General features: G+C 39.6%; 1 protein-coding gene and 1 long non-coding RNA gene across 3 annotated transcripts; both read left to right on the forward strand.

The window, feature by feature from the left end:
- Positions 1-26,545, forward strand: LOC122968499 (GTPase IMAP family member 8-like). Its single transcript, XM_044333789.1, has 5 exons — positions 1-56; positions 1,289-1,375; positions 2,948-3,004; positions 22,069-22,626; positions 23,558-26,545. Exons 2-5 carry the CDS (start codon positions 1,354-1,356, stop codon positions 26,284-26,286), a joined length of 3,366 nt encoding a protein of 1,121 aa, XP_044189724.1. The 5' UTR covers positions 1-56; positions 1,289-1,353; the 3' UTR covers positions 26,287-26,545.
- Positions 5,607-7,336, forward strand: LOC122969308. Of its 2 annotated transcripts, XR_006398982.1 has the most exons (4): positions 5,607-6,007; positions 6,697-6,836; positions 6,923-6,966; positions 7,234-7,336. It is a non-coding gene; the product is annotated as an uncharacterized LOC122969308 (long non-coding RNA). The 2 variants fall into 2 exon arrangements; XR_006398981.1 differs by lacking the exon at positions 7,234-7,336 and having other exon boundaries at positions 5,616-6,007; positions 6,923-7,092.

Raw genomic sequence — 26,545 nt, forward strand, 5'->3', positions numbered from 1 at the left:
GTTTCACTTTCATCGTCTTTGGACTGAAGGCGCAGCAAGAATGAAAACGTCACCAAGTAAGTAAATTAACTACCGAATTAAATACAAATAAAATACATATAAAGTTGATGTAATGTGTTAGAACTGTAGAGGAATGGAAAGACTTTTATTATTTATGTCTCATGAGTCTACAAAGTGATTAAAACTGATACTTGATACTTGGTTTTGAAGCGGTTTGGGGTGATGGGTGGGCCGCTTGCAGTACAGCTGGTAAAACATCGCGGCAACAAAATGGAAGAGAGAAGAAAAACTTGAATTATCTTTCACATTATTCTTTCATATTCTCGGCTGAACACTAGTATGTTGACTGGTTTCAGGTCTTCGTGGCAAATCTGTTAGACAGGAAATAAAAGATCTGGTGATTTTATTTGAGAAAAAAAACGGTTTTAAGAAAAAAAAAAAAAAAAGGAAAGGAAGTTTGACTTCCTGATGATAAGAGTCCTGGGAGGTGACTCTTTTGTTCTGAACGTCCTGGAAAACTGAGCTGTTTTTGACATGTAACGCCATTAGAACGGTCACAATTTGATTTCTGTCCGATGTCCCTGCAGCAGCTGAGAGAAAAGCTGTTGTTCAAAGAAGAGGTAAAGGTGAAATCCTGAAGTTATGATCTCACAGTCATGCTTTATATTACTCTGAAAACCCCCGAATGTGTAACAGCAGCTTTAAAATAACAGAAGTGATTGAAGGAATGACAGCTGGTTTGGGATGAGTACAGTCCTCTCTCACACATGAATTATCAGCAAGTCAACAATCAATCTTTACTATCATAAAGGGGAAATTGATTTGTATTATTAATACACATTAAAACCATTTAAAAAGAAAAGTAATAAGTACATCAGAGAAATACTCTACACATGTCAAATATCTATACGAGCATAACACATAAAGGCTCTACAGTATTTACCATAAAAATGTAAAAGCAATACTGGAACAAACACACCTACATGGAATAGACCTATGAATGTTAATAACACCTGTGCTTTTCCTCTATGTCAGAATGTTTGCTGTGAGAGACGTCCGTTATTTATTCTACACTTTTCACTTTTTGTCTGTCGGCATCTTATGTGTTTTGAGAGATTTTGTGGAAAAAAAATCTGTAAATGTTCACCTGAAATTGTTGCAACTCCAGGCTGCATCAACAATTTGTATTGGACCACAGAAAGAGAACTGGCTCCAGGTTGTTGAAAGTGTCCTGGAGAATGATTATTTTTAAAAGAATGAGAATTATTTTGTCCTTTTGTGTTTGAAGGGTTTTAAAAGCAGACTGCTGGTCTTCAGCTGAGCTTCTTCTGGTGTTTCCAGCACAGTGACAGGATGGCAGCTGCAGCAGCATCTGGTGAGTATAGTCAGATTTACAGCAGAAATATGCAAAAACTCTCACAAGCTGTTCAGAGTTACTATGTTTGATGTTAAATTGAAAATAGTTGGCCAAGCTAAAAGTTCCTCCTCATATCTCAGTTGTAGGGCCAAATCTGTACCACTAGGTGGCGACACAGCGTTACACATTTATTAGCAAACAGCAGCTGACTGTTTTCAGATTGTGTTTTTCTGGGCTGCTAAGAGGAATCTATCGCTGCAATATTTCATTCACAAAATCCAACATCACAGTAATCGATATCAATAATGTAACTATGTTTTGTTGATGACATTTGCTGTTTTAGAGGCAGGATAATCCAGGAGAGGGTCAGTACCTTTCTAGAGGGTCACTGCTCCATCTAATGAGAACACAAACTATGCTATGAAAATAATAAGGCTTGTTATATTAGACATATGGATGAAAACTATTATGATCAAGAAAGTACACTCCTTTGTTTCACCAGGGCTTAAAGGATAGATTAAAAAATTTTCAAGTCTCAAAACAACTGTCAGGAGCACATGAACACTGAAACAGTTATTACTTGCTTTAATCATTTGTCCTGTTCATACTTACTGCAAAGAGATTCTTTCTGATGTGTTTCCAATGTAAGAGACAGAGCAGAAAATCCACTGGCTGATGTTGACACTCGAAACTGAGTGAGTTGAAACTTGTTCTGTTAAAATCACCACTAGGATGAACATAATAGTGATGAATAGATGAATCTGATCTAATTGTATTCAGAACATAAGAGTACAGTTTGTACTTCAATCTATCTATTTATCTCTAACATTATCTACAATATCTAAATATGTAACAGTAATTTACAGTATCTATCTAACAACTCCAGTGAACTAATGTGTGAATGTGTGGCAAAATGGTATAAGACAGAATTTATATACATATATATATATGTGTGTGTGTGTGTGTGTGTGTGTATGTATATATATATATATATATATATATATATATATATATATATATATATATATATATATATATATATATATATAGTCAACTTATAGTCAATTATAGTCAATTTTATGAGGCAGTAATAATAATAATAATGATAATAATAATAATTTTCAATGTACATTTCTGCCTTCATGTCTCATTAAACTAAAATCATACATTGACTTTCACAATTTTCATGATATATAAACTGACATGAGACATGAAAGGGAAAATATTCAGGGCTGCTTTCCAACTAAAATAAGGCAGAGTGAAAATATAATAGTATAAATTATTAGAAACCTTGAAGTTCCTCAGAACTTGTGTGTGCATGTGTGTGTGTGTGTGTGTGTGTGTGTGTGTGTGTGTGTGTGCATGAGTTTGATTTGATAAGTAGAAAGCATGTTCTGCCTTTGAATTAAAAATAATATAGATATCAATAATTATTTACGTATTTAGTTTTTTAATATATCATCTAATTCCTGGTGTTAATGGACTTGTTTTCTAGAGTCGCTGTACTTTGTCTACTGAGGAGACCCAACAGTATAAAGGAATCTGAAATGTAAAATTTTTCTAAAATATAGCTTTTCTTTTTTCTTGCAGAAGTCAAAGAGAGACCTCTGAGGCGCAGCAGGAGCAATGAAAATATGCCCCCTGACAGTGAGTTCAACTGATCTGACTCTGTTTAGGTGTTTCGATATATAATGAAGTAAAAGAAGAGTTTGTGGGAGAATGTTAAGAACTTTTTCAAATTTAAATTAATTTTAAAACTCATACATTTAAAAGTGTTTTATCAAAGGCACACGATGTTGATCTTGTTCTTCCTATGTGGGTAACTGAGTTCATTGATGTACTGTACTGAAGTATCTGATTGTTGATCAATTGACACAAGCCAAACAGTCTTTTTAAGACTGAGTGCTTACATTTATTAATTTATTTTTACATTTTTTTCAGGTTTCATGCTGTCATTAGAATGTGTTTAAGGTGCTTGCTCAGCTTTAAATTAACTGCTATGTTCAGCTGTAGTAAAATATGCTGTTTTTGGTCAAAACGCCATGTCAGCCAATCATGATTACAATCATATGAAAGATAATCATGGTTCTGACTGTCTACTGTTGTTGCCTATTGATAAGAGAACGCTGCTATTCAAGAGAACGTCAACAAAGATTAAAGGATCAATCTGGTGATTTTCTATATTTTTAATATTGTCATAAAATCTCATGTTTGGATCCAAACCAACAATGAACTGATCTACTAACAAGTATTGTGTGTGTATCAAAGCCTGATATATCTTATTCCTCCGTTGTTGTCCAGAAAATATTAACATGTGAGTGAGTCACACCGCTGCACTGGGTGACATGTTCTTTCATCATGAAGAGTTTGGTCACGTTAGTTTGTTTAGAAATAAATAAATAAATAAATAAAAAAATAATAACAGTGATCACATTTTCAGTCTCCAGAGAGTAGTTCTGTGTAAGGCAGACGCCACTGAGCATGTGTTCTGTTTACAGCTTCACTAGCTTGTTGTGCTACAGCCTCTGGACTTTCTCCTGAAGGTCTTTGAGAAATCAGAATCAGAATCTGTTTTATTAGCAAAGTATAAAAGCATACAAACTGTGATTGTGACTGTACAAAGGAAATATGGACTGTGCTATGGACAAAGAAATGAAATGTATGAAATATATGAAGGTGACTAGAGCAAAAATTTAATGTGACATGTGCATAAATAATTAAATGATGTAACAGTGGAGGTTGAATCAATGTACAAGTCCAGTTTGATGAAATATATGAAAGTGACATTGCAGGGATTAAATGAGGGATGTGAACTGTAAAGTTTGATAACAGTTAATTCAGCTATTAAGTAGGGCAACAGCTTCTGGAAAGAAGCTGGTGGGTGGAGGGAGGGTGGGGCGGGGACTCTCCTGAAGTCTATTGTTAAATCTACTGTAGCAGGATGTTAGCTGCGCCACTTCCTGTCTATATGCAGACTCGTCCCCTTTCCTGGATCAGACCAGTGACGGTTGTGTCATCTGCAATCTTTTCAGGAGGAGCTTGTGGCGGCGCAGTCATTCGTATACAGACAGTAGAGGAGGGGGGAGCACGCCGCCCTTCAGTGCTCCTGTTCAGATGGTCAGAGGGGTGGAGGGGTGATTTCCAGCCTCACACACTTCCTGTCTGTCAGGAAGTTACTGATCCACAGACAGAAATTACAATGTTGTACTAGACAAACTAATGTGCCAATTTTTTTAGTGTGAAGAAACACCCAGTTTAACAGAGGTCTACCGCACAGAGGAATAAGATATATAAGACACACAGTACTTGTTAGTAGATCAGTTCATTGTTGGTTTGGATCCAAACATGAGATTTGTTGACAAGAAAAATATAGAAAATCAGCAGTCAAATCCTTTAACAAATCTAACATTTAACTGCATTCGAAGGACCAAGTTATAACATAATTCAATAATATTTTCTACATCCATAACAATCATTTTTACTAACATAATTTAACCTGAATTAGCTAAACCATGTTTGAAGAACAGGAGCAGGCCACATACATTTATCACCAACATTTCGGTCATTTTGGTCACACTATTCAGTCTGTAAGGCTACTTGGATCTAATCAACTGATTGTCTCATATATAAATGTATGTATTATATACTGTATGTACATACAGTATATATGAGTTTAGATGATCTCTGAAAAACACCTCTGCCAAATATGGCCACAAATAGCACAAAGTGCCTACATCTGCATTGAGTGGTGGTTTGGATTGGCAGAGGCACTGCATCACTGTTTTTGGGTTGTTCTGCTGGGGAACAGCTGGTCTGAGAGGAGTTCAGTGGGGAACTTCATACTGGGAAAGACTGAGTTCAACACTCAGGAAGAACCAGACTGCTGTCTGAGAGTCAGAGGACAGTTGAAGGAGAAAGAAATAGTTCTCATCAACACCCCAGATCTGCTGCATCCAAACATCTCTGAAGACAAACTGACAGAACATGTAGAAAACTGTGTGAGATTCTCTGATCCTGGACCTCATGTGTTCCTGCTGCGGACCGCATACAGGCTGACGAGTGGGTGTGTCAGTTAGACTCGCAATCAGTCAGCAGAGTCAAAGTAGTTACGGGCCAGAACCGTGGAAACGAGCGTGCGATTTTTTTTCTTTTTCCTTTTGTTCAGTCATATCAGACCGGACCAACTGTTGGCGGCTTTTCTTCCAGCCCTGGAAAATTATTTATAACGGTAAGGCGAACTATGTTGTGGCAAAACAGTATTTAAAGTGGTTTTATGCTTCTTAGCATAATTTCAGAAGGTTTTGACTTCCCATTTAAGCTTGCTAATAATATTATATCGGCAACAGCTAGCTTTTTAGCCGGGCTAGCTTACTTAACTAGCTAAGTTAGTTAGAATTAATAATGAATTAACAACTCTGTGTTTGTTATTAGTGATGTTACAACCAATGTTGCCCACAACTTGCTTTTCATCCGCATCTTACCATCTGTTGACGTTACGTTAGCTGCTCATAGGAATGTAGCCAGTAGCATATAGGCTAACGGCTAACCTTAAGGCTAACTGCTAACATTAGTTTGAAACAGCACCATTTGACAGCACAACCGGTCTCTATTTCAGGTTCAGGTTCCCCCAGAGTGCCGTGGATCAGTAGGGTACGGTTTTTTGTTTTTTTTTTCCTGCTTTGATTTCCTCATCATTACAGTAATTTTCAAATCCAGGCTATAAGTTAGTTAAAGTTTTGCAGTCTTACTGGATAAGTAACGTAAAGAAGTTAAAAATTTCATCTTAAGTTAACTGTAATTCATTGTCTGATCGCTGTGTAATAAGTTGTGTAATGCGCTGCAATATGTATTACCATTGAAAAGCATATTGTATTGGGTTGTTCATTTAGTTGTTGTTACTAGATTTCAAAATAAATGTTAAGAAATGAGATGAGATGCTGTCCACAGAAATGCTAGAGGGCTTTTAATTTGAGATGGATACAGGAAGTCTTGAGTTTATATGTAACAGCATAATGCAGTAACAAAACTTTAAAACAGGCAAACAGGAGCAGATCAGAAGAAGAGGAGGATTCGTACTAAAATACAAAGAGAGGGAATTAGAAATAAAGGCCTATCACTAATATAAGGCTGGGTAGCCTCTGCAGTTGAGGTGCTATTTGAGGAAATTCTGTAATTAATTGTTGACATCCCTAGCTGTTGCATAATCTGTTTATCACTTAATTGACCCATTGGACACTTTTTTCACCCCTTTAAAACAGCTATAAAAACAGTGGGTTATTAGAATGGCTAAGTGGAAGATGGATGGAAATTACAATGTGATGGAAATTCTCTCTCAACAGGGGCTGTAAGGAAGAACCAAGCTGCTAGCAGTGCTCCGGACAGTGAGATCGACTCATACGCTATCAGATGGTTTAACTTGGCATCTGACCGGGGAGGTGGCCGCAAAGACCGTGCCAAGGCTAAAGAGGCATTAACCACGGTAAATTTCAGATAAAGCATTGTGCTAGTCTTTTGCAGCAGCACTTATGTTTTGGTGTTTTAAACTTCACAATTGGTTGTTTATAGGTATCACAACATTCCACTGAGCAGCAGTGGCTGACTTCATAAAGGTACTGTATATTTTACATATATTTTGCATTCATGATTACTGTGGCAGCCGCACTAAACACCGATACTGAGTGTTTGTGGTTTTCTTTTTAGCACCGTTAACATACAAACATTTTAAGTAATGACAGTACACGCCTTTTGTTTTTCCTACAGCACACACTTTATTTTTTGACAGTTTGCTAATTTGTATGCACACATTTTGGTTAACATTCTGTCATTTCTTGCTTGCTTTAAATTATGTTTTAACTTTTTGTTTTTCATGGATCCAGCAAAAGAAGTGGCACGAGGAAGTGGAAGTGACAGCAGGCTGTGGGAGAGGTCATATGGGTGGGGATATGTTTGGGATTCAGTTAAATTTTAAGTTTTGTTTTTTTTTTGGGGGGGGGGGGGGGGGGTATGGGGTCACAGTTAGTTTGGTTGTGAATAATGTTGGTATTGTTGTTGCTATTAAGGTTAAGGTTGTTAGTTAATTGTTTATTCCTGCCAACCCGGTTGAGTTCATTATGCTGTTTTACTTTTCTCTAGTGATCTTTGCATTTTGAATTTGAATTTTAAGATTAAATTAAATTGTAAATAAATAACAATGTTTTATGCTACACACCTGATGTTCTTGAGCCTTACTGCTTGGTCCCTGACAATTACATTAGTTCTTCCCAGTGTGCTTTGGTGTGTCAAAGGTCAGTTTTTATACTTCTGTTACACTCTAAATTACGGGTTTAAAAGGACTTCGTCTCTTCTTCATATGCCATATGCTATTGTCAAATGACATAATTACACTATTTTATATTTACTCAGTTTACACTCAACATGCACAGGTAAACCCAAGTGATGTAATGTCAGGCTTCATTCACTTTTTTCTGGAGTTAATCCACCGTGAGTAGAGCACACTTCATTACAGATTTTGACTGATGAGTGTACAGTGAACGACCAACAAAGCAGCATTTCCTGATGATTATGATTTCTGTTTTTTTTTTTGTTGTTTTTTTTAACAACCAGTTATGATGATGCAACTATAGTTCTAGAAATTTATATCCAGAGATACTTTTTTTAGTTTGAATTTAGTTATGGAAAAGATAAAGGTTAGCCCAGAACTAATTCAGATACAGCAAATATTTGAACAAAATGGCTAGAAAGTGATCCGATCTGGAGCTGGCCGAGTGCCGGCCCAGATAAGAAAGGACGCCGGCCCGGGTCCATTTTACAAATCTGGCCCAGAACTTATGGAAGCTCTGGGCCGGATCTAGTACAGAACTGAACCGGATCTGGCCCACCTTCGGACAAATGACTACAAAATAATCTCATCTGTTGTGGGCCAGATCTGTAAAATGGACCCGGGCCAGTGTCCTTTGGCACAACGGGCCAATAACGGTGCGGATCCGTTTTTTCGCTTCTGGGCCGGCACTGGGCCAGCTCCAGAAGCGAAAAAACGGATCCGCACCGTTATTGGCCCGTTGTGAACAACAAATTGAACACCATTGTTACCCTCCCCAGGAGTGGTCAAACTAAAACTAAAGGTCCCTCTTGCAGTGGCTACAGTCGATGTTAATGAGTCCACCATTAGGAGAACATTGAACATCAATGGTGTGCATGGCAGAGTTGCAAGGAAAAAAGCCACTTCTCTCCAAAAAGAACACTGCGGTCGCCTATGGTTCGCTCAAGACCACGTGGATAAGCCAGAAGGTGATTGGAACAATGTTCTGTGAATGGATGAGACCAAAATCTAACTTTTTGGCTTAAATGAGAAGCATTATGTTTGGCGATGAGCAAACACAGCATAAGAACCTTATCCCATCTGTGAAACATCACCCCAATCACCAGAATAAAACGTTAGCATTGAACACTTCTGCAAACCAGAGAAATGTTGAATATCTACGTTTCAACACGTGTAATACGTGCATATTAACATTTCAACAATACATATCATATCAACATTTCTACAAAACGTAGCACATTAACATTTCTATCCATTGAATAATGATGTTTTATGGTTTGACAACACTGTGGTTCAGGTCTGGTTAGGTTTAGGCACAAAGACTACTTGGTTAGGGTTAGGGAAAGATCATGGTTTGGGTTAAAATAAAATAAAAACAACTGCAAATGTCCTGATGTCTCGCTAAAAACACCCACCCACTTTTGTCGGTTGAAACAGGAAGCAGGCATTGGTTCAGAGGTGTTCTCGAACCACGGTCTCTGCTGATTTCCAACTTCAAACTTTCTGCCAAGAAATTTACTAACCATCCACCGATTCCTCCTCCTCCTAATAGGAAAGTCAGCTCATATAGATGTCATGTGAACTACGTCACTTTAGAAATGTTGAAATGATACGTATTTTGGAAATGTTGATATGATACATTTTGTTGAAATGTTAATATGCTACGTTTTGCAGAAATGTTGAGATGATATGGTTTGTTGAAATTTTGATATGATACGTTTTGTTGAAATGTTAATATGCTACGTATTACACGTGTCGAAACATAGATATTCAACGTTTCTGTGGTTTGCAGAAACGTACAATGCCAACGTTTTATTCTGGTGACCAGGCTGGAAACATGGTGGTGGTAGTATCATGGTTTGGGCTGCTTTGCTACCTCTGAACCAGGACAGCTTGCAATCATTAATGGAGTATGAGTTCTGAGTTGTACCAGCAAATTCTACAGGAAAATGTCAAGGTATCTGTCTGTGAACTGAAGCTCAACAAAAAGTGTGTCATGCAGTAAGACAACGACACTAAATGCACAAGTGGTTCTACCAAAGAATGGTTAAAGTAGACGAAAGATAATGTTTTGGAATGGCTGAGTCAATGACCTGACCCTAATCCTAAAGAAATCCTGTGGAAGGACCTGAAGCATGTAGTTAATGCAAAGAAGCCAACCAACACCCCTGAGTTGAGACCACTCTGTAAGGAGGAATGGGCTAAAATTCCTCCAAGCTGATGTGCAGAACTGATAAACAGCTACAGGAAATGTTTGGTTGAAGTTATTGCTGCAAAAGGTGGTCACACCTGTAACTGAAAGCAAGAGTTCACATACTTTTGCCTCCCACAAATATGTAAGATTGGATAATTTTCCTCAATAAATAAATGAAAAAGATGTAATTTTTTTTTTTTGTCTCATTTGTTTAATTGGCTTCACTTTATCTAGTTTTAGGACTTGTGTAAATATCTGATCACGTTATAGGTCATATTTATGCAGAAATTCACTAACCAAGACCACACAAAGAACAATATGGATTTCGATAGTTCAACTGAGATAATGAAAGACAGCTGAGATGTTGATGGATGGATTGGTGAACCTGATGAAGGGATTAGGGATGGAGGGATGAAGTGATGGGGGGAGGAAAGGGGTGAGGGATGAGAGTTGAGGAACATAGGATGGAGGGTTGAGGGGATGAGGGTCGACGATGGATGTATGTTATTAGTCGATTAGACAATGACTACTGATGGTGGGAAGGTAGGAGGGAACAGGGGGAAGGACAAGACTCTAAGTGGGGGAGCAGTCTCTCCAGTTCATCGGCTGGATGGTGGGGGGGGGTGGGTGTCAAGTGTGAGGACTTGGTGGAAACTGTGAGACAACCACGTACAAGAAAATGGATGATCTGGTGGTCTGGTCTGACTGAAGCACTGAATCGATAAAGAATGATTGTATTGAAGATGATTGATATAGTCAGTTGACGGCGATGAAAAACGAAGGCATACCCTCCATGATGCCTCGAGATTCAAATAAAGATTGAATGGATGAAAAAGAAGCAGATGGAGTTGAGTGAACCACATCAGCTGTGGCTAGAAGAAGTTAAGAATGAAAGGATGCTGTTTTAATGGATAATATGGGATTATGAGAGCCGAGATAATATATGAGGAAAGGATTGAGGGTCTGAAGGGAGGCATGGGGGATGAAGGGATGAGGGTTGAAGGGATGAAGGGTGAGGGATTCAATTCAATTCAATTCTATTCTATTATATAGCGCTAAATGACAACAAAGTCATCTCAGGGCACTTTTCACATAGAGCAGGTCTAGACCATACTTTAATTTACAGAGACCCAACAATTCCCCCGTGAGCAAGCACTTGGTGACAGCGGCAAGGAAAAATTCCCCTTTAATAGGAAGAAATCTCTAGCAGAACCCAGCACTAGGTGGGCAGCCATCTACTTTGACCGGTTGGGTTGAGAGAGAAAGAGGGGAGGGAGGTGAAGGATGAATAATGAAGGGGTGAGGGTCAAGGGAAGATAGTTACATTTAGCCCCCCTCACCATCACACCCCTTCCTCCATGCTTCACGGTGGGAACCACACATGCAGATTCCATCTGTTCACCTCCTCTGGGTCTCACAAAGACACAGTGGCTGGAACCAAGCATCTCACCTCTGGACTCATCAGACAGTATTTCCACTGGTCTAATGTCCATTGCTTGTGTTTCATGGCCCAAGCAGTTCTCTTCTTCTTATTGGTCTCCATCAGAAATGGTTTCATTGTATGAAACGAACATGAAGGCCTGATTTATGCAGTCTCCTCAAACAGTTGATGTTAAACTGTGTCTGCTGCTTAAACAGTAAAAACTGTTTTTTACTGGTATTGTATTAAGACATGTATTCAATAGTGCCAATTGTTAAGAGTATTATGTTTTGGCTAATAAATCATTGACCGTTAGGTGTAGAAAAATTTTTTTTGTCCTGTGGGTTGCTTGGATGATGTGGTTTCGACTGATACATATATGCACCCATTTGCGCCGTTACAATTTCTGCCATTTTGGATTTTTTGGTAAACACATTTTTGGCTTCTTTTTGTACATATTTCAAATAATCTTCATTAAACTTGGTACATACCATATTTAGATGACTAATACATTAATTTTTGGATATCACTTACAGTTTGCCTTTAATTGTTTACCAAAATGTTGAAGGTGTGGCCTTATACACGTGACAGGCCAAAACTCTTCATTGCATAATTCAATTGCAACCAAATTTCAGAATGTTGTACATACATGCATATTGCACTAGTATGTAACGTTTGATGTAATTCCACCAACAGGGAGCACTACAGTAACAATAAAATATGACATTTCTACAATTATGTTGTCTTTAATAAAATGGAACTTGGTACACAAGTTCTCCCTGAGCATATGCACAACATTTTATACAACAGATAATACCGATCAAGCAATCTGATTGGTCAGCTAAACATTTAGAATGTGATCAAATCAGCATGACAGCACACCTGGCTGTGCTCAAATGAAAAATGCCTCATCACTAAAAATATTAGTCCGCCATTCATTAGAACTATAGACCATGAAGTCATGTTACACACTGGACAACTGGCAGTTGATTTGAATTTTCAACCGTAACTGTAACGTTTGGATATCTGTGGTTAAAACACAGTGGTCCAACCTATCTGATGTTTCTGCAGGGCTTATTTATTTTAAGTACTGTGTTGCTTTGCTAGTGTCTGCGGTTTGTTTTGTTTTGTGGGGATCAACGAGTAAAAACCCAGAATAGACTTTTGAGTGGTCTTTCTTTTATGTTTGTGAAACTGGATTGAACTGAACTGATTAAGGGTTGTGGGGAAAACAAAACGGATCCTTTTCCGAGTGGATTGAACTCTGAGACTGTTGGACGAGTTACACAAGCACACACTTACACACACTGAAAAACCCGAACCCCTCTCCACTCTTTATCGTTACCCGGCACCCCATACACAGCAAAACTTAGCCATTTTCCCTTCAGTTGAGAGTATATCTTAGTTCCCACTCTGGCATCCTCCATCAGTTGTGCCGGTGAGTCAGTGACACGGTGCTACTAGCTTGAAGTAGGGGAGATTTTGTGTACTACTCCAGGGCTGGAGTCACTGATAACTTTGGGGTTAACTCCCTCCACTTTTATCAACAGGTGGCAAGCAAGAAATGGGAACTTGGCTTCAATCTTGAGGAGTTTCAGAATTTATTTGCCAACAAACAGCTCAAACTGTACATGCACTGTACTTCTACTTTCACAGCTAAACTGCTAACTTAACTCTCTGTGTTCCGGTTGCCAGTCTTGCAGTCACACACCCTCTCTCTCTTCTCGCTCTACCACACACACGCATCATGCGTACTTTGTACACACTGGGCTGTTCTATAAAGAAACTACGCCACTTGTACAACATTAGTTACAACAAGATTGAGTTAGCAAAGCAGTTCTGTTTATAAATGTGGTATTCGTTATTTTTGGGAAATCCCACAATCTCTAGAAAGCATCAGCTCAAGTTGGCTGGCTGACTCAACAGGGACTAGAAATCGTCTCTGTTGCTAGGTCGTTACTACTTGCTGGGGTAGTAAACTAGGTTTCATTATTTAGGAGTTTACAGACGTAATTGATTGTTTTCCAGGTATTAGTCATACCCCATGTATTTTCATGGAAATGTTACTGTTGCCAGACCTAGGGGAAATCTGGACCAACAGCAATGGTTACACAGGCAAGGATGCACTGCTTAGCCAATAAGAACATAGTCTGTGGCTTAATAAGGGAGAGAGCCAAAGTTAGCGTCTTTCTCCAGCCAATGCTCATTTAATATTGAATACAACACAACAGTATAAAACTACATATTTCTCAGTCACGTCAGCTTTCTAAAACCTGCTGATTTAAAGTTCATGTTTCACATTCACATCAACGTATGGCTCATGGCTTATACTTTCAAATAATCTTTTAAACACATTTTCAAATGTTACCACATGCAAATGTCTGTAACTTGACGCTTAGTCTTCCTCCATTCTGGTGTTGCTGCAACCTAGTTCAAATCAGAGACATTCTCAGTGACGGTGTACGGACCTGCATACTTAGCCTGAAAAGGTGGACCAACTATAGGCATAAGTGCAACAACTAGGTCTCCTGGATTGAACTCGTGGCACTCTGTATGATGGTCATACAACTCTTTCATTCTCCTCTGGGACAGGCACAACTTTTCTCTTGCCATGCAACCAGCCATAAACAAACAATGTCTGAACCCATTCACATACTCAGTCAGGTTAGTCGGTGGATTAGTATCCACACAGTCCTCCTTCAGTACAGCCAAAGGGCCCCGCACAGCACATCCAAAGACCAACTTATTAGGGCTAAAGCCTATACTCTTCTGTACTGTCTCCTTTGCAGCAAGCATGGCAGCCCCTCCTCCCATTCCCTATCTAGCTCTGTACAATACACACGCAGAAGAGACTTAAGAATCTGGTGGAACCGCTCCAAAGCACCCTGGCTTTGCACATGATAGGCTGATGATTGGTTCTGCGTAATACGCAACAGCTTCAACACTTACCCAAACATTTTGGATGAAAAATTTGAACCCTGGTCACTCTGGGAATGCAAAGTATCGAAATGAACTGAGACAACGCCTTAACCACAGCCTTAGTTCTAATTGACCTCAAGGGATACACCGCCGGATATCTGGTGCTCTGACACATCACTGTGAGCAGGTATTTACAGCTAGACTTGGAAGACGGCACAGTCCACAATGAGGTGTGTAAATGGTTCACTTAAAGCTGAGATAGGCTGCAGCAGTGCAAGCTTGATACTCTGATTAGGCTTTCCTGTGAGCTGACACACATGACAGGTCTTAATATATGCAGAAACATCCCGCTTGACACATGACCAAAAGAAGTGTTTAAGGATGTTAAGGTACATTTTGCATATATCAAAATGTCCACACTCGTCATGTGCCACTTTCAAGACAAGAGGGCGGAACTTAGCTGGCACCATCATCTGGAAAAAATCAGCATTCAAACAGTTTTCACCCACAGGAACCCACTTTCTAAACAGCAAACCATCATGCAAGAAGTGCCCGTTTGCAGCACTACTTCGCCAGCAAAACATGCTCAAATAGTTCTTTCAAAGAAGAATCATTACTTTGCTTCTGCACTACCTCACTGTGTGACAGCGACACAGGCAGCTCAGACAGTGATGGGACCTCCAACTCCACATCACTGTTATTGTAAGATGACACGTCAGAGTCTGACTTGCTCATAGTGTGCGTAATTACGCATGATGGCAAGACTTCTGGACTGCAACTGGAGACACAAAATCAGATGGACAAGACATAACCACAGGTGAGAGAGGAGTGTCAGTCCAAACTCTACCACCAGCCAGACCAAAATAAAGTACACACCTTCGATAGGCAACACTGGCCGCACACCAACAGCTACCTCACCATTAACCAGCTCACAGTTCAGAATCATATTATGCAAAGGAACAGAAAGAATTTTAAACCCCATCCCACAACTGAGAACACAGCCACTGGTATCAGTCTCTTCAGACAAAGGCAAACAGAGTCAACAATGTAGGAATCATAAGCCCCTGTATCCCTCAGGATTTTTACACTTACTTTCATATCACCTCCTACAAGAGACACTAACCCATCTCGAATGAAAGGAGCATAAGCTGCCAAGACACGTGGTTCACAGGCACCTCCGGAACACAGCAGCTTTTAACAGGGGCAGCAAACGCTGCAGGTGTAGCTCTCATTCCCTTGGTCTTAGCCTTAAGCACAGGACAATCTGCCCTCCAGTGCCCTTTCTCATGACAGTAATTACAAAAGTTACCAGTCAGAGTTGCCACCTGCTTTAAAGTCAGATTTCAAAGCAACTTTCTTTGAACGTTGCATCTCAAACAAAACAGTATCAGAATTATTTCTTCGCCCACCAAAAACATCAACATCTGAAATTGCTCTTATAAAGCAACATATACTCATCAGCTGGTACAGCAGCATCAGCAGCAGTAGTGACTTTCTGCTCTGTGATGTATTTCGCAATGCGCTCTGGAAGAGAATTCTTAAGCTGCTCCAGAATCATCAAATCACACAGATCCTCAAACGTAGTGACATCAAGCACAGTTAACCACCGCTTAATGTGAGTTGACAGGTCTCTGACAAACTCTACGTATGTTTGGCCATTTTTTCTCTCGTAGGACCTAAAGCACTGGCGATATGCCTTGGGCACAAGCTCATATGCTTTAAGCACCACAGAATTTATCTTAGAGTAGCTAGAGCTATCCTCAAGACTCAAAGATGAAGCCTCTTGCGCTTTCCCTGAGAGGACATACTGCAGCATAAGGGTGCAGTCTGCATCAAGCCAGTTTCTAACCTTAGCCACATGTTCAAACAACAAAAAAAAAGCGTCTGGATCCCTGTCATTAAACTGAGGTAGCAAGCACAAGTTATTCACATCAAGAACTGGACACCTGTTTGCCCTGATCCTCACCAGACAACATGCCATCTCTGACCAAAGACAAGCGCTGCCACTCCAAATCTAATTTTGCTCTCTCAGACTCCTGGCAGATTCTCTCTACTTCAATTAGCTTTTTTATCTCCAATTCATGTTTCATTTTTTCATTTTCCATTTGCGAAACCAAAATCTCCTTTTGTTGCTCAAAAATTAATCCATGTGTCTGAAAAATAAAGCAGCAGGACTTGGAGACTCTTCCTTATCTCCAGGCAGTAATGAGCGGACCAATTCTTTTCACAGTATCGGTTCCTTCAAGTTGATACATCTAAATGTATCGAACCTTTCCAGTTTTGATACTTTTTGCAAAATATGCTGTCAGTTTCTGTGACACTCCGTTATAGTACAAGCACATTCGACAGCTAGTGCTGCCTGCTCGACAAAATTTCTCTTCAGTGCATTAGTAGTTATCATGTTTACATTAATAAAGATAAAATATTAATTTAAATGCATTGATTCAGCACCTACAAGCATCCCACTTATAGGTGGGTAGGCTATGTAAGCCCAACATGATGTTAAGTAATGTGATTTGTCATTCTTCTTGGGCAAGTAGCAGACTTCCCAGTTCGAGAGAACGCACTTCTCAAGGGAAAAAACAGGGAAAAAATGGCCAGCGAGCCCCCAATATGTCATAACCCGGCTTCTGGGCCATAACAAATGTGGGAATGGACACAATGGATGGAAGTAAATTAAAGACATTTATTATAATAAAGTAAACAACTGAAGAAATAATTGCAAATATTGAGTGTGTAAGTCAATAACATCGGTAATGTCTTTAGTGTAGTAGTCGTGGCTTTCTTATTTCTGACTGAAACCTGGAAATGAAATATGGAATTTTTCCATTTAAATGAATTTTGCCCTATTGACTGCTCATATATTGGGACTCCACATCTGTCTGGCCGTGGTGGAGGTCTTGCTGTGGTCCAGGAAAAAAGCTTCTCTAGCCAATTAGTGAGCACAGAACATTTCACCACTTTTGAACTACAACTGACTAAAGTTGGTCGGTAAAAGCCATTTTATTGTGTTTTCATTTATCGACCTACTGATCCAGCAGGCCAATTTTTATCTGAATTTACAGATTTTTTAAACTTCTATTATTAAACTGGACAAGGTTTTATTGGTTGGTGATTTTAACCTGCACATTGATGATGCCACTGATCGTGTAGCCACTGAATTTATTAATATGTGTCAGGCACCACTCATATAGGTGGCCTTACTTTGGACCTTGTTTTCACTCTTGGACTAGATATTGATCACATCCACTGTGAAGACCTAGAGATCAGTGATCACAAATGTATTTCTTTTAATCTCTCTGCCAATGCTGAACCTCTGTGTCCTAAAAGAACATTGCGTTCCCGAATAATTACTCAGAGTGCAGTTGTTCTGTTCTCACCACAATTTTACTGTGATTTTAATACAGATTTTAACGATGTAGAGTTTTTAATGAAGTCTTTTAATGAGCATTGCTCCATGTTATTGGACAAAGTGGCACCTTTTAGGGTTAGGACTAGAGCTATCGGTAACACCTCTCCATGGATGACCAACGATGTTCGCTGCATGAGACAGAAGTGTCGCGGTACAGAATGACTATGGAAAGTCACTGGGCTAGAGGTGCATCACCTGCATCTTAAAGACCTGCGCTATTCTTTCAATGTACTAGTTAAGGAAGCCCGAACTGCTTATTTTGCCAATGCAATTTCTTCCTCTAGAAGAGATCCTAGGATTTTATTTGACACCATGAATAACCGCTGTTTGCAATGCCACCCTCTACATTACCATTTTTTGTTGGCAATGATTGTAACAAGTTCCTTACATTTTTGTGGATAAGGTCATGGCTATTAGATCCGCTATTCATCCTAGGATGTGCCCGCCCAGCTCTAGACTCACTCTATCTTCCCCAGTTCTGGAGTCTTTCCAATGAATTAGCTTACAAGATCTGACTGCATTGATAAGGAAAATCAAATTATCCTCTAGCCCCATGGACATCCTCTGATGCGGGAAACTGTTCTGTATTAGTATTACTTGACCTCAGCTCTGCATTTGACAAAGTAGACCATCATATCCTGATAAAGAGGTTACGCGATTGGGAGGGTATATCAGGCATAGCATTGGACTGGATTTTCTCTTATCTTACTTTTACCGTCTCTATTGGTGACTCTGTATCTGACTCCTCTCCTCTCTCTTGTGGTGTCCTGCAAGGTTCGGTTCTGGGGCCCCTATTATTTTCTCTATATTTGCTGCCCTTGGCACGGATAATCAGCAGTTTTGATGCTGCCTATCATTTATATGCTGACAATATCCAACTCCATTTCTCTTTCAAACCTAGTGAGTCTTTTAGGTTATCCAGGCTGCTGGACTGTCTTAAGGCTATTAAAGATTGGACAGCAGAAAACTACCTACAACTCAATGCTGATAAGACAGAGGTCCTGGTTTTCGCCCCAGAAAATGTTGCCCCTGGGATTATAAAAAGTATTGGGTCTCTTTCCTCTGCTGCCCAATCCAGCCTGCGCAATTTAGGGGTAATATTTGATCAGTCCTTGTCGTTTGACACGCATGTAAAGCAGCTCACCAGGTCTTGCTTTTTCCACTTGAGAAATATAAGTAAACTGAGATCTACAGTTTCATCAGTTGAACTAGAAATGCTAATACATGCTTTCATTTCTTCTCACATTGACTACTGCAATGCACTATTTACGGCTGCTGGGTGGGATGCATCAAAGTGAGAGAGAGAGCTCCAACAATGCTGGAAGTTGGCCTTTTATCCTATGGCAGCATTAGGCACAGGTGCGGCAAATTCGGATGGCTGCCACACCTACATTCTCCCAGATACCTTTATAGACACAAGAATATAACAATAACACATTACCACACCAGCATCAATACTCTAAAGGCAGGTTAGGCAGGCCCTATATGGCCAGGCCCCACAGTATATCACTGACCTTCTGCACCCCTACATCACAAGCTGAGCTCTTAGGTCCTCCACTTAGGGCTTTCTAAGTGTACCTCAGACACATTTTAAGACTCGGGGAGATTGTGCTTTCCAGTCGGCAGCCCCTAAACTTGGAATAGTCTGGATACTGTGGACTCTTTTATAAAGCAGCCAAAAACCCATCTGTTCAGACAGGCATTTTGGTAGCATGTGGTATTTTATGTTTTAATTTGTCTCTTATGTCTGTTCTCCTTGTATAATTTATCTGTTGTCTTTGTTTTTATTTATTTTGATTGTATTTGATTTTATTTCATTGACTGTGAAGCACTTTGTGACTGGTGTCTGTGAAAGGTGCCATATAAATAAACTTTGCTTGCTTGCTCTGGAGGCGGAGTGGACATTACAGCTGACTCTTTGTTGAGGATATCAAAGCCACAATAGAATAAGTTAAGCTCATAAGGCAACGTGGCGCTCCTGTTTTTGTAGCCGGTAATGTTCTGGATCACTTGCCATATATCTTTGGTGCTGCTGGTGTTGAGGTCTCTCTCCAGTCTCTGCTGATGTGTCCGCTTTGCCTCCTTGATGCCAGCTTTCAGTCTTGCTCTGGTGGTGCTGTATGTCTCCTTATGACCTGACCGAAAGGCAGCTTTTTTGGCTCTGGGTAGAGTCCTCACCTCTCCATTCATCCAGGCTCTCTGGTTGGGGAATGATTTTATTGTCTTTGTGATCACCACATAATCAACACATTTGCTGATGTATGATGTCACTGTTGATGTATATTCCTCAAGATTGATGTGGTACTCCTGGGTGGCGGCATCTCTGGACATGTGCCAGTCTTTGCACTCAAAACAGTCCTGTAGAGCTGCTGTAGCTTCATCTGTCTACACTTAAACAGTTTTTACTACTGGTTTGACCCTATTTATCAGCTGAGAGTAGGTAGGCAGGAGAAGGGCTTTGTAGCTGCCAGGAATGTTCGTATAAACATGGTCCAGGTTATTACATCCCCTGGTGGGGATGTGGAAATGTTGGTTGAATTTAGGTAAAACAGTTCTGAGCTCTGTGATTAAAATCACCAGCTACAATGAAAATCCCATCCGGTTATTTTGTCATGTGAATGCTGATGACCTCATACAATTCCTGTAGTGCATTTTTTGAATTTTCATCTTTTATGTAATTATGAGAAGTGTAAGCGAGGAAAAACACAGCAACAAGAACAGTGTCACACTTGTGAGTGCAAGCTCCAGGATGTTAACTGCAGCTCACTTAATGGCCACAGATGTCACTAATGAGAAGGAATTTCTGATTCCTACATAAAAAATCTTTAACAAGCAGCCTTGTTAACTTAAACATATGGTCAAAGTCCTATATGTGAACACAAGGACAGATACAATATGCACTTACTTTTTCTTCATAGACACACATATATCCAAAATTACTCAGTCAACTGGTGACTTGGTCCTCTACAACTTTTTACTATTATTCTCTTTCTCTCTTCACCTGCTGCTTTCTTACTGCAGGACTAACCCACACTAATTGGCTGTGGCCACTCAACAAGTGCATGAATGGGAGGTGATATGCTCATGCACATCAAGACACACAAGTCGACTCTCACCACAGAATCTCTTGAACAGGGCTGTTTAGAAGAAGAATAACTGAATTATGTGGATAACTTTGCTAAGTAAAACAAGCAATCTCCATAAATCAGTATCATGGACTGATTTCTCCTGCTTTGGAGCACTCCTTGAAATTGAGAGTGTCAGATTCAAGATTGAAGATTTGTTGTCATTCAGCAAAAACATCAGTGATGCAAAGTGGAACGTAATTACGAGCATGGTACTGTTAAAAACACAGATAAAAACAGTATATAAAAAAGGGACCTCTATAAATAAATATATGTAAAAAACTGAATAAATAAAACTTTTATGGACATTGCACTGGTGTGAGGTGTAAGGAATATAAACATGAAAAGAAAGGGGGAGAGTTGTTGCGCACATGATTGTGTTATATTGCACATAAATAAATGAATAATATTGCACATTGGCATAACAGCTGCCTAGTTATGGATAAGAAAAAAAGACAAAAACATAAAAGCACAGTCAGCGGTGTGTTATTTTGTTAAGCAGTCCACATGAACCCCCAGGAACTTAGTGTTTTGTACAGTCTCTGCAGCAGTTCTGTTGATGAAATCGGTGTATGCATGGGCCATTTCCTCCTGAAGTCAGTCACCATCTCCTTGGTTTTTTCAATGTTAAAAGAATATATTACATTAATATAGCCACAGGACTCTGTGAAGAAGTAACTGTAACCTTCTTGGAGACACCTTCTTTGTAATTTTTTTTGCCTTTATTGGATATGGAAGAGAAAGAGGGAGGTGACATGCAAAAAACCGCTATGTGCTACATGTTATAAACCTCTAGCCCACCATTACACTTTTAAACCTGCAACTGTGGGTGTTGATACTCAAACAGTTTGATTTGCCATGGGTTATCACTTTAGTCCTGACATATTTCATAAATAACAATTGTAAGAATTTATTTTCTGAAAATAAAGACTTACATTCAGTCAAAATTAGTTGAACATCAATACAGTATCACTTTAGACATGTTAACACAAATGCTTGAAAATAGGTTCTGACTCAACTTATTTGGGATATTTGTTCACCCTATGTTCTATTGTACAGCATAAAAAATAAACACACAAATAAAATTTAATTATACTTTTCTGACATAGCAGTGTTTAATTGCACATAGGGGATGCACAAACTATAAGAACTAATTAATGAATCCCTAATGTTTAGTCTATGAAAAAACATTTAATTTTGAAATTTACAAAATTAAAACAAATTTTGCAACTCTGAGGTGGCTTTGTTGCTCCTTGGATTAATTTGACCTTTGCAAGGTTCTTTGTTCACCTTTGCAGTGTTTTCACTTGTTTTGTTTCCAGTGTCTGAGCTGAGGGTTGTTCTGCTGGGGAACAGCTGGTCTGAGAGGAGTTCAGTGGGGAACTTCATACTGGGAAAGACTGAGTTCAACACTGAGGAAGAGCCAGACTGCTGTCAGAGAGTCAGAGGACAGTTGAAGGAGGAAGAAATAGTTCTCATCAACACCCCAGATCTGCTGCATTCAAACATCTCTGAAGACAAACTAAGAAAACATGTAGAAAACGTTGTGAGTCTCTCTGATCCTGGACCTCATGTGTTCCTGCTGGTTCTACATCCTGAGGACTTCACTGAGGAACACAAACTGAGACTCTGCAGAGTTCTTCAACTCTTAAGTGATCGATCATTTGATCATTCACTGATACTGATATCACCACCCAGAGAGGAGAGTTCAGATGTCATAGGCCATGCATCCTTACAGGACATGATCAGAAGATGTAGATACCGGTCACTGCAGAAATACCTTGAAATTCCAGAGTTGTTAACAAAGTTGAACCAAATAGTGAAAGACAACAATGGAAAGCATCTGAGCTGTGATCATCCAGTCATGAAACAATCTTTTGGTAAGTCCAGAAAAATATTTATTGCTGTTTTCCATACTATATTACTGCAGTTTGTCTTTCTTAGTCTATTCTGTGTAAAGGAATTTTCCTTCTTTAGGCTCAAAAGTAATATGACACTGTGTTATTTACACATGTGGTCATTTTTGGGTCATCTGAAACCCTGGGAGTAGTAGGTCATGGCCAGTCTCTAGCAGAGTGGCTCATCTCTCTTTCTGCTAAGAATGAGTGAGCAAGGCAGCTGTCCTGATAAGGCTGGCTATCTTTCGGGCAAACCAACATCATGGAAGATATGAGAAGATATGCTGTGCTCTGTTTCAGACAGTCAGACTGTCTCCTCTTAGAATGTATTGCATGTGATTTGAATGTAGACAACATGACTGGTTAACATAGGTGAGCATAATTTCTTGTTTAGGATCCAGTACCCAATAGAATCCTCAACACATGTGTAGATGAGTAAAGAAGAACCTTATTTGGACATGTTGTAACTCGCGTGGGTCTAGTGAAAGGTTAAATATTCCCCACCAGGAAGTAACCTTCAGTTACAAGTTAGCCAGTTCTCAATATTTTTGTTCACATTCTGTACACACATCTATTGTATGTTTTACTATCTTGGGAGAGGAAGTCCTCCTATGTTGCTCCTCCTGATGTTTCTTCCATTTTTTCCCTGTTAAAGGTTTGTTTTTTGTAATGAGTTTTTCCTTATTCAATTCGAAGGTCTCAGGACAGAGCATGTTGTATTGCTGCACAGATTTTAAAGCTCCCTGCCCATCAAATGACGCATATGGTTTTCTGAGCTGCCCTCTCTATAGTTAAGATCAACTTTGTTGGGCACAGTTTGCTATCATCATTAAGGAATAAGTAATACTCCCCTAAAAGCTTATGTTTTGCATATCAAACATTAATCACGTTTTTTTTTTTTTTTTTTTAACAGGATGTGGACTCAGGATTGTGCTGTTAGGAAAAAGCAAAAAGAAAAAGACAACACTTTGCAACTTTATCATGAAAAAAAAACATTTTGATTTTCAGAGATTTTCTCTGACCAACCAATGTGAGTCAGTATCTGGAGAGTGGAACGGAAAATCATTAACAGTAGTTAAGACTCCTGATATCTTCAGTCTGTCTGTGGAGACACTGAGAGAAGAGATGAACAGCTGTGTGACTCTTTGTCCTCCAGGACCAAATGTTCTGCTGCTGTTAGTGAAGCCTTCTGATTTCACTGAGAAGAACAGACAAACACTGAAGTTCATCCTGAGTTTGTTTGGTCAAGATGCTTTTAAACACTCCATGATCATCATGAAACACCGGGAGAATGAAACAAGTTTCACTGTGAATCAGCTCCTTAAAGACTGTGGGGGAAGACACTACAACATGTTTGAAGATGACCACAGACAGTTAATGAAGAAGATTGAGAACATTGTTCATGAAAACAAAGGAACCTTCCTCACCTTCACTGAAGAGATCATAAGACCAAAGTCTGAACTTGTCAAACCAGTTTTAAACCTGGTTCTGTGTGGGAGGAGAGGAGCAGTAAAGACTTCAGCAGTCAAGGCCATTTTAGGTCAGACAGAGCTTCATTCAGTCTCCAACTCATCAGAGTGTGTTAAACATCAGGGAGAGGTGTGTGGACGTCGGGTTTCCCTGGTGGAGCTGCCTGCCTTGTATGGAAAACCTCAGGAGGCAGTGATGGAGGAATCATTCAGGTGTATCTCCCTCTGTGATCCTGAGGGCGTCCATGCCTTCATCCTGGTCCTACCTGTGGATCCCCTCACCGATGAAGACAAGGGAGAGTTAAAGACCATCCAGAACACATTCAGCTCTCCAGTCAATGACTTCACCATGATTCTGTTCACTGTGGAGACAGATCCTACAGCTCCAGCTGTTGTTGACTTTGTAAGACAGAACAGAGACATCCAGGAGCTCATTCAGAGCTGTGGAGGAAGACATGTTGTTCTCAACATCAAGGACAAGCAGCAGATCTCTGAGATGTTGGATGTTGTGGAAAAGATGAAAGTTGAAGGTTCCAGATGCCTCACAAAGGACATGTTCACCAAGGCTCAGATGAAGAAGGTTGTAGAGCAGGAGAACACTAACACAAGACTTAAAGCTGAACTGCAGAATGTGACACAGAGCAGAGAGAGTCTAAGGATGGTGCTGATTGGGAAGACTGGCAGTGGGAAGAGTGCGACTGGAAACACCATTTTGGGGAAGCATTTTGAATCCAGAGCCAGTCAGAGATCAGTGACTAAGTTTTGCCAGAAAGCAACAGGAGAGATTGATGGGCGGCGTATTGTTGTGGTCGACACCCCCGGCTTGTTCGACACGACTCTGTCCAATGATAAAGTTCAACAGCAGCTTGTGAAATGCATCAGCATGTTGGCTCCAGGGCCTCATGTGATCCTACTGGTGCTGCAGATTGGTCGATTTACACAAGAGGAAAAAGACTCTGTGGAGCTGATCAAGAAATATTTTGGCAAGAAGTCAGAGGACTTTGTCATCGTCTTATTCACCAGAGGAGATGATCTGGAAGATAGATCAATTGAAAGTTACATAGAAGAAGACTGTGCTGACTTTGTCAAACATCTGATTGCTGACTGTGGAGGAAGATACCATGTATTCAGTAACAAAGATCAGAAAAAACGTAAACAAGTCAGTGAGTTGCTGATTAAGGTTGACACCATGGTGAAGGAAAATGGAGGCAGCTGCTACACCACTGAGATGTTCCAAGACGCCGAGGCAGCAATAAAGAAGGAAGTGGAGAAAATCCTGAAGGAGAGGGAAGAAGAGATGAAGAGAGAGAGAGAGGAACTTGAAAGAAAACATGAAGAAGAAATGCAATCCATGCAAAGAAAAATGGAAGAACAGATATCCAAATTTGAATCAGAGAGAGAACTGAGCGCCAACCAACTCAAGGAGAAGGAGGAATACATTATAAAAGAACGTGAAGAGAAAAGGAAAGAACAAGAAATAAGAGAAGAGGAAGACAGGAAGAAGAAACAACAGGAAGAAATTCAACAACAGGAGTGGGAACAAAAACTTGAAATTTTAGAGAAACAAATATCAGAATCAGAGTCAAAGGAAGAGCTGAGCAGAGAGCTGGAACACAACAGACAAGAAATGACACGAGAAAGAGAAGCCTGGGAGAAGGAAAGAAAAGAATGGTGGGAAAAAAGAAATCAAGAAAATATACAGAGAAGAGAAGCTGAAGAAATGAGAATCCAAAGGCTCAAAGAGGAATATGAGCAGGAAAAAGAGAAATATGAAAACAAAAGAAAAAAGGACTGTATCAGAATAGAACAGGAGGAAAAGAAGAGGAAAGAATTAGAGGAAAACTACAAGAAGAAGCTGGAGGAAATGAAGATGAAATATGAGGAGGAGGCCAGAAAACAAGCTGAAGAACTGAATGAATTCAGAGAGAAATACAGCAAAGACTTTGGAGCTTTGGTAGAAATGTATGACGAGGAACTGAAGAATGTGAGGCAAAGATATGAGATGTTAATGAAAGAGAAAGAGGAACACAAAAATGAGTTTACTCTTTTGCACAACCTCTCCAGTCACATAGAAGAAAGTCTAAAAGAAGAATTGAAGGAACTGCAGAAAAAACAAGAACAACAGATGAAATACTTAAAAAAGAAATACAAGAACAAGTGCTTCATTTCATGATCATGAGTCAGATCCCCAAGTGAGATATTTTAAGTTGCTGCTTCCAATATTATAACCAGAACTAATCAACAAGTCACAGCTGGAATGATATTCATTAAATGACTGACTGCAATAGCTGTAACATTTTAATTCAACTAAATGTTTTTCTGCATGGAATGATCACTGAAGAGACGAGAACAAACATGTTGAGTGCAAACATCTTAGTGACAGAACATAAAAGTAAAAGAGAGAGTCAGTAAAGGAAGATTGGAAGATTTAC

This window comes from Thunnus albacares, chromosome 2 (genome assembly GCF_914725855.1).
Source record: "Thunnus albacares chromosome 2, fThuAlb1.1, whole genome shotgun sequence".
Classification (NCBI taxonomy): Eukaryota; Metazoa; Chordata; class Actinopteri; order Scombriformes; family Scombridae; genus Thunnus; species Thunnus albacares.

Coding starts and splice junctions, on each gene's coding strand:
- LOC122968499 (XM_044333789.1), top strand. CDS start 1,354: ATGGCAGCTGCAGCAGCATCTG. Junction 1,376..2,947: donor GGCAGCTGCAGCAGCATCTG/GTGAGTATAGTC, acceptor TTTTTCTTGCAG/AAGTCAAAGAGAGACCTCTG. Junction 22,627..23,557: donor AGTCATGAAACAATCTTTTG/GTAAGTCCAGAA, acceptor TTTTTTTAACAG/GATGTGGACTCAGGATTGTG.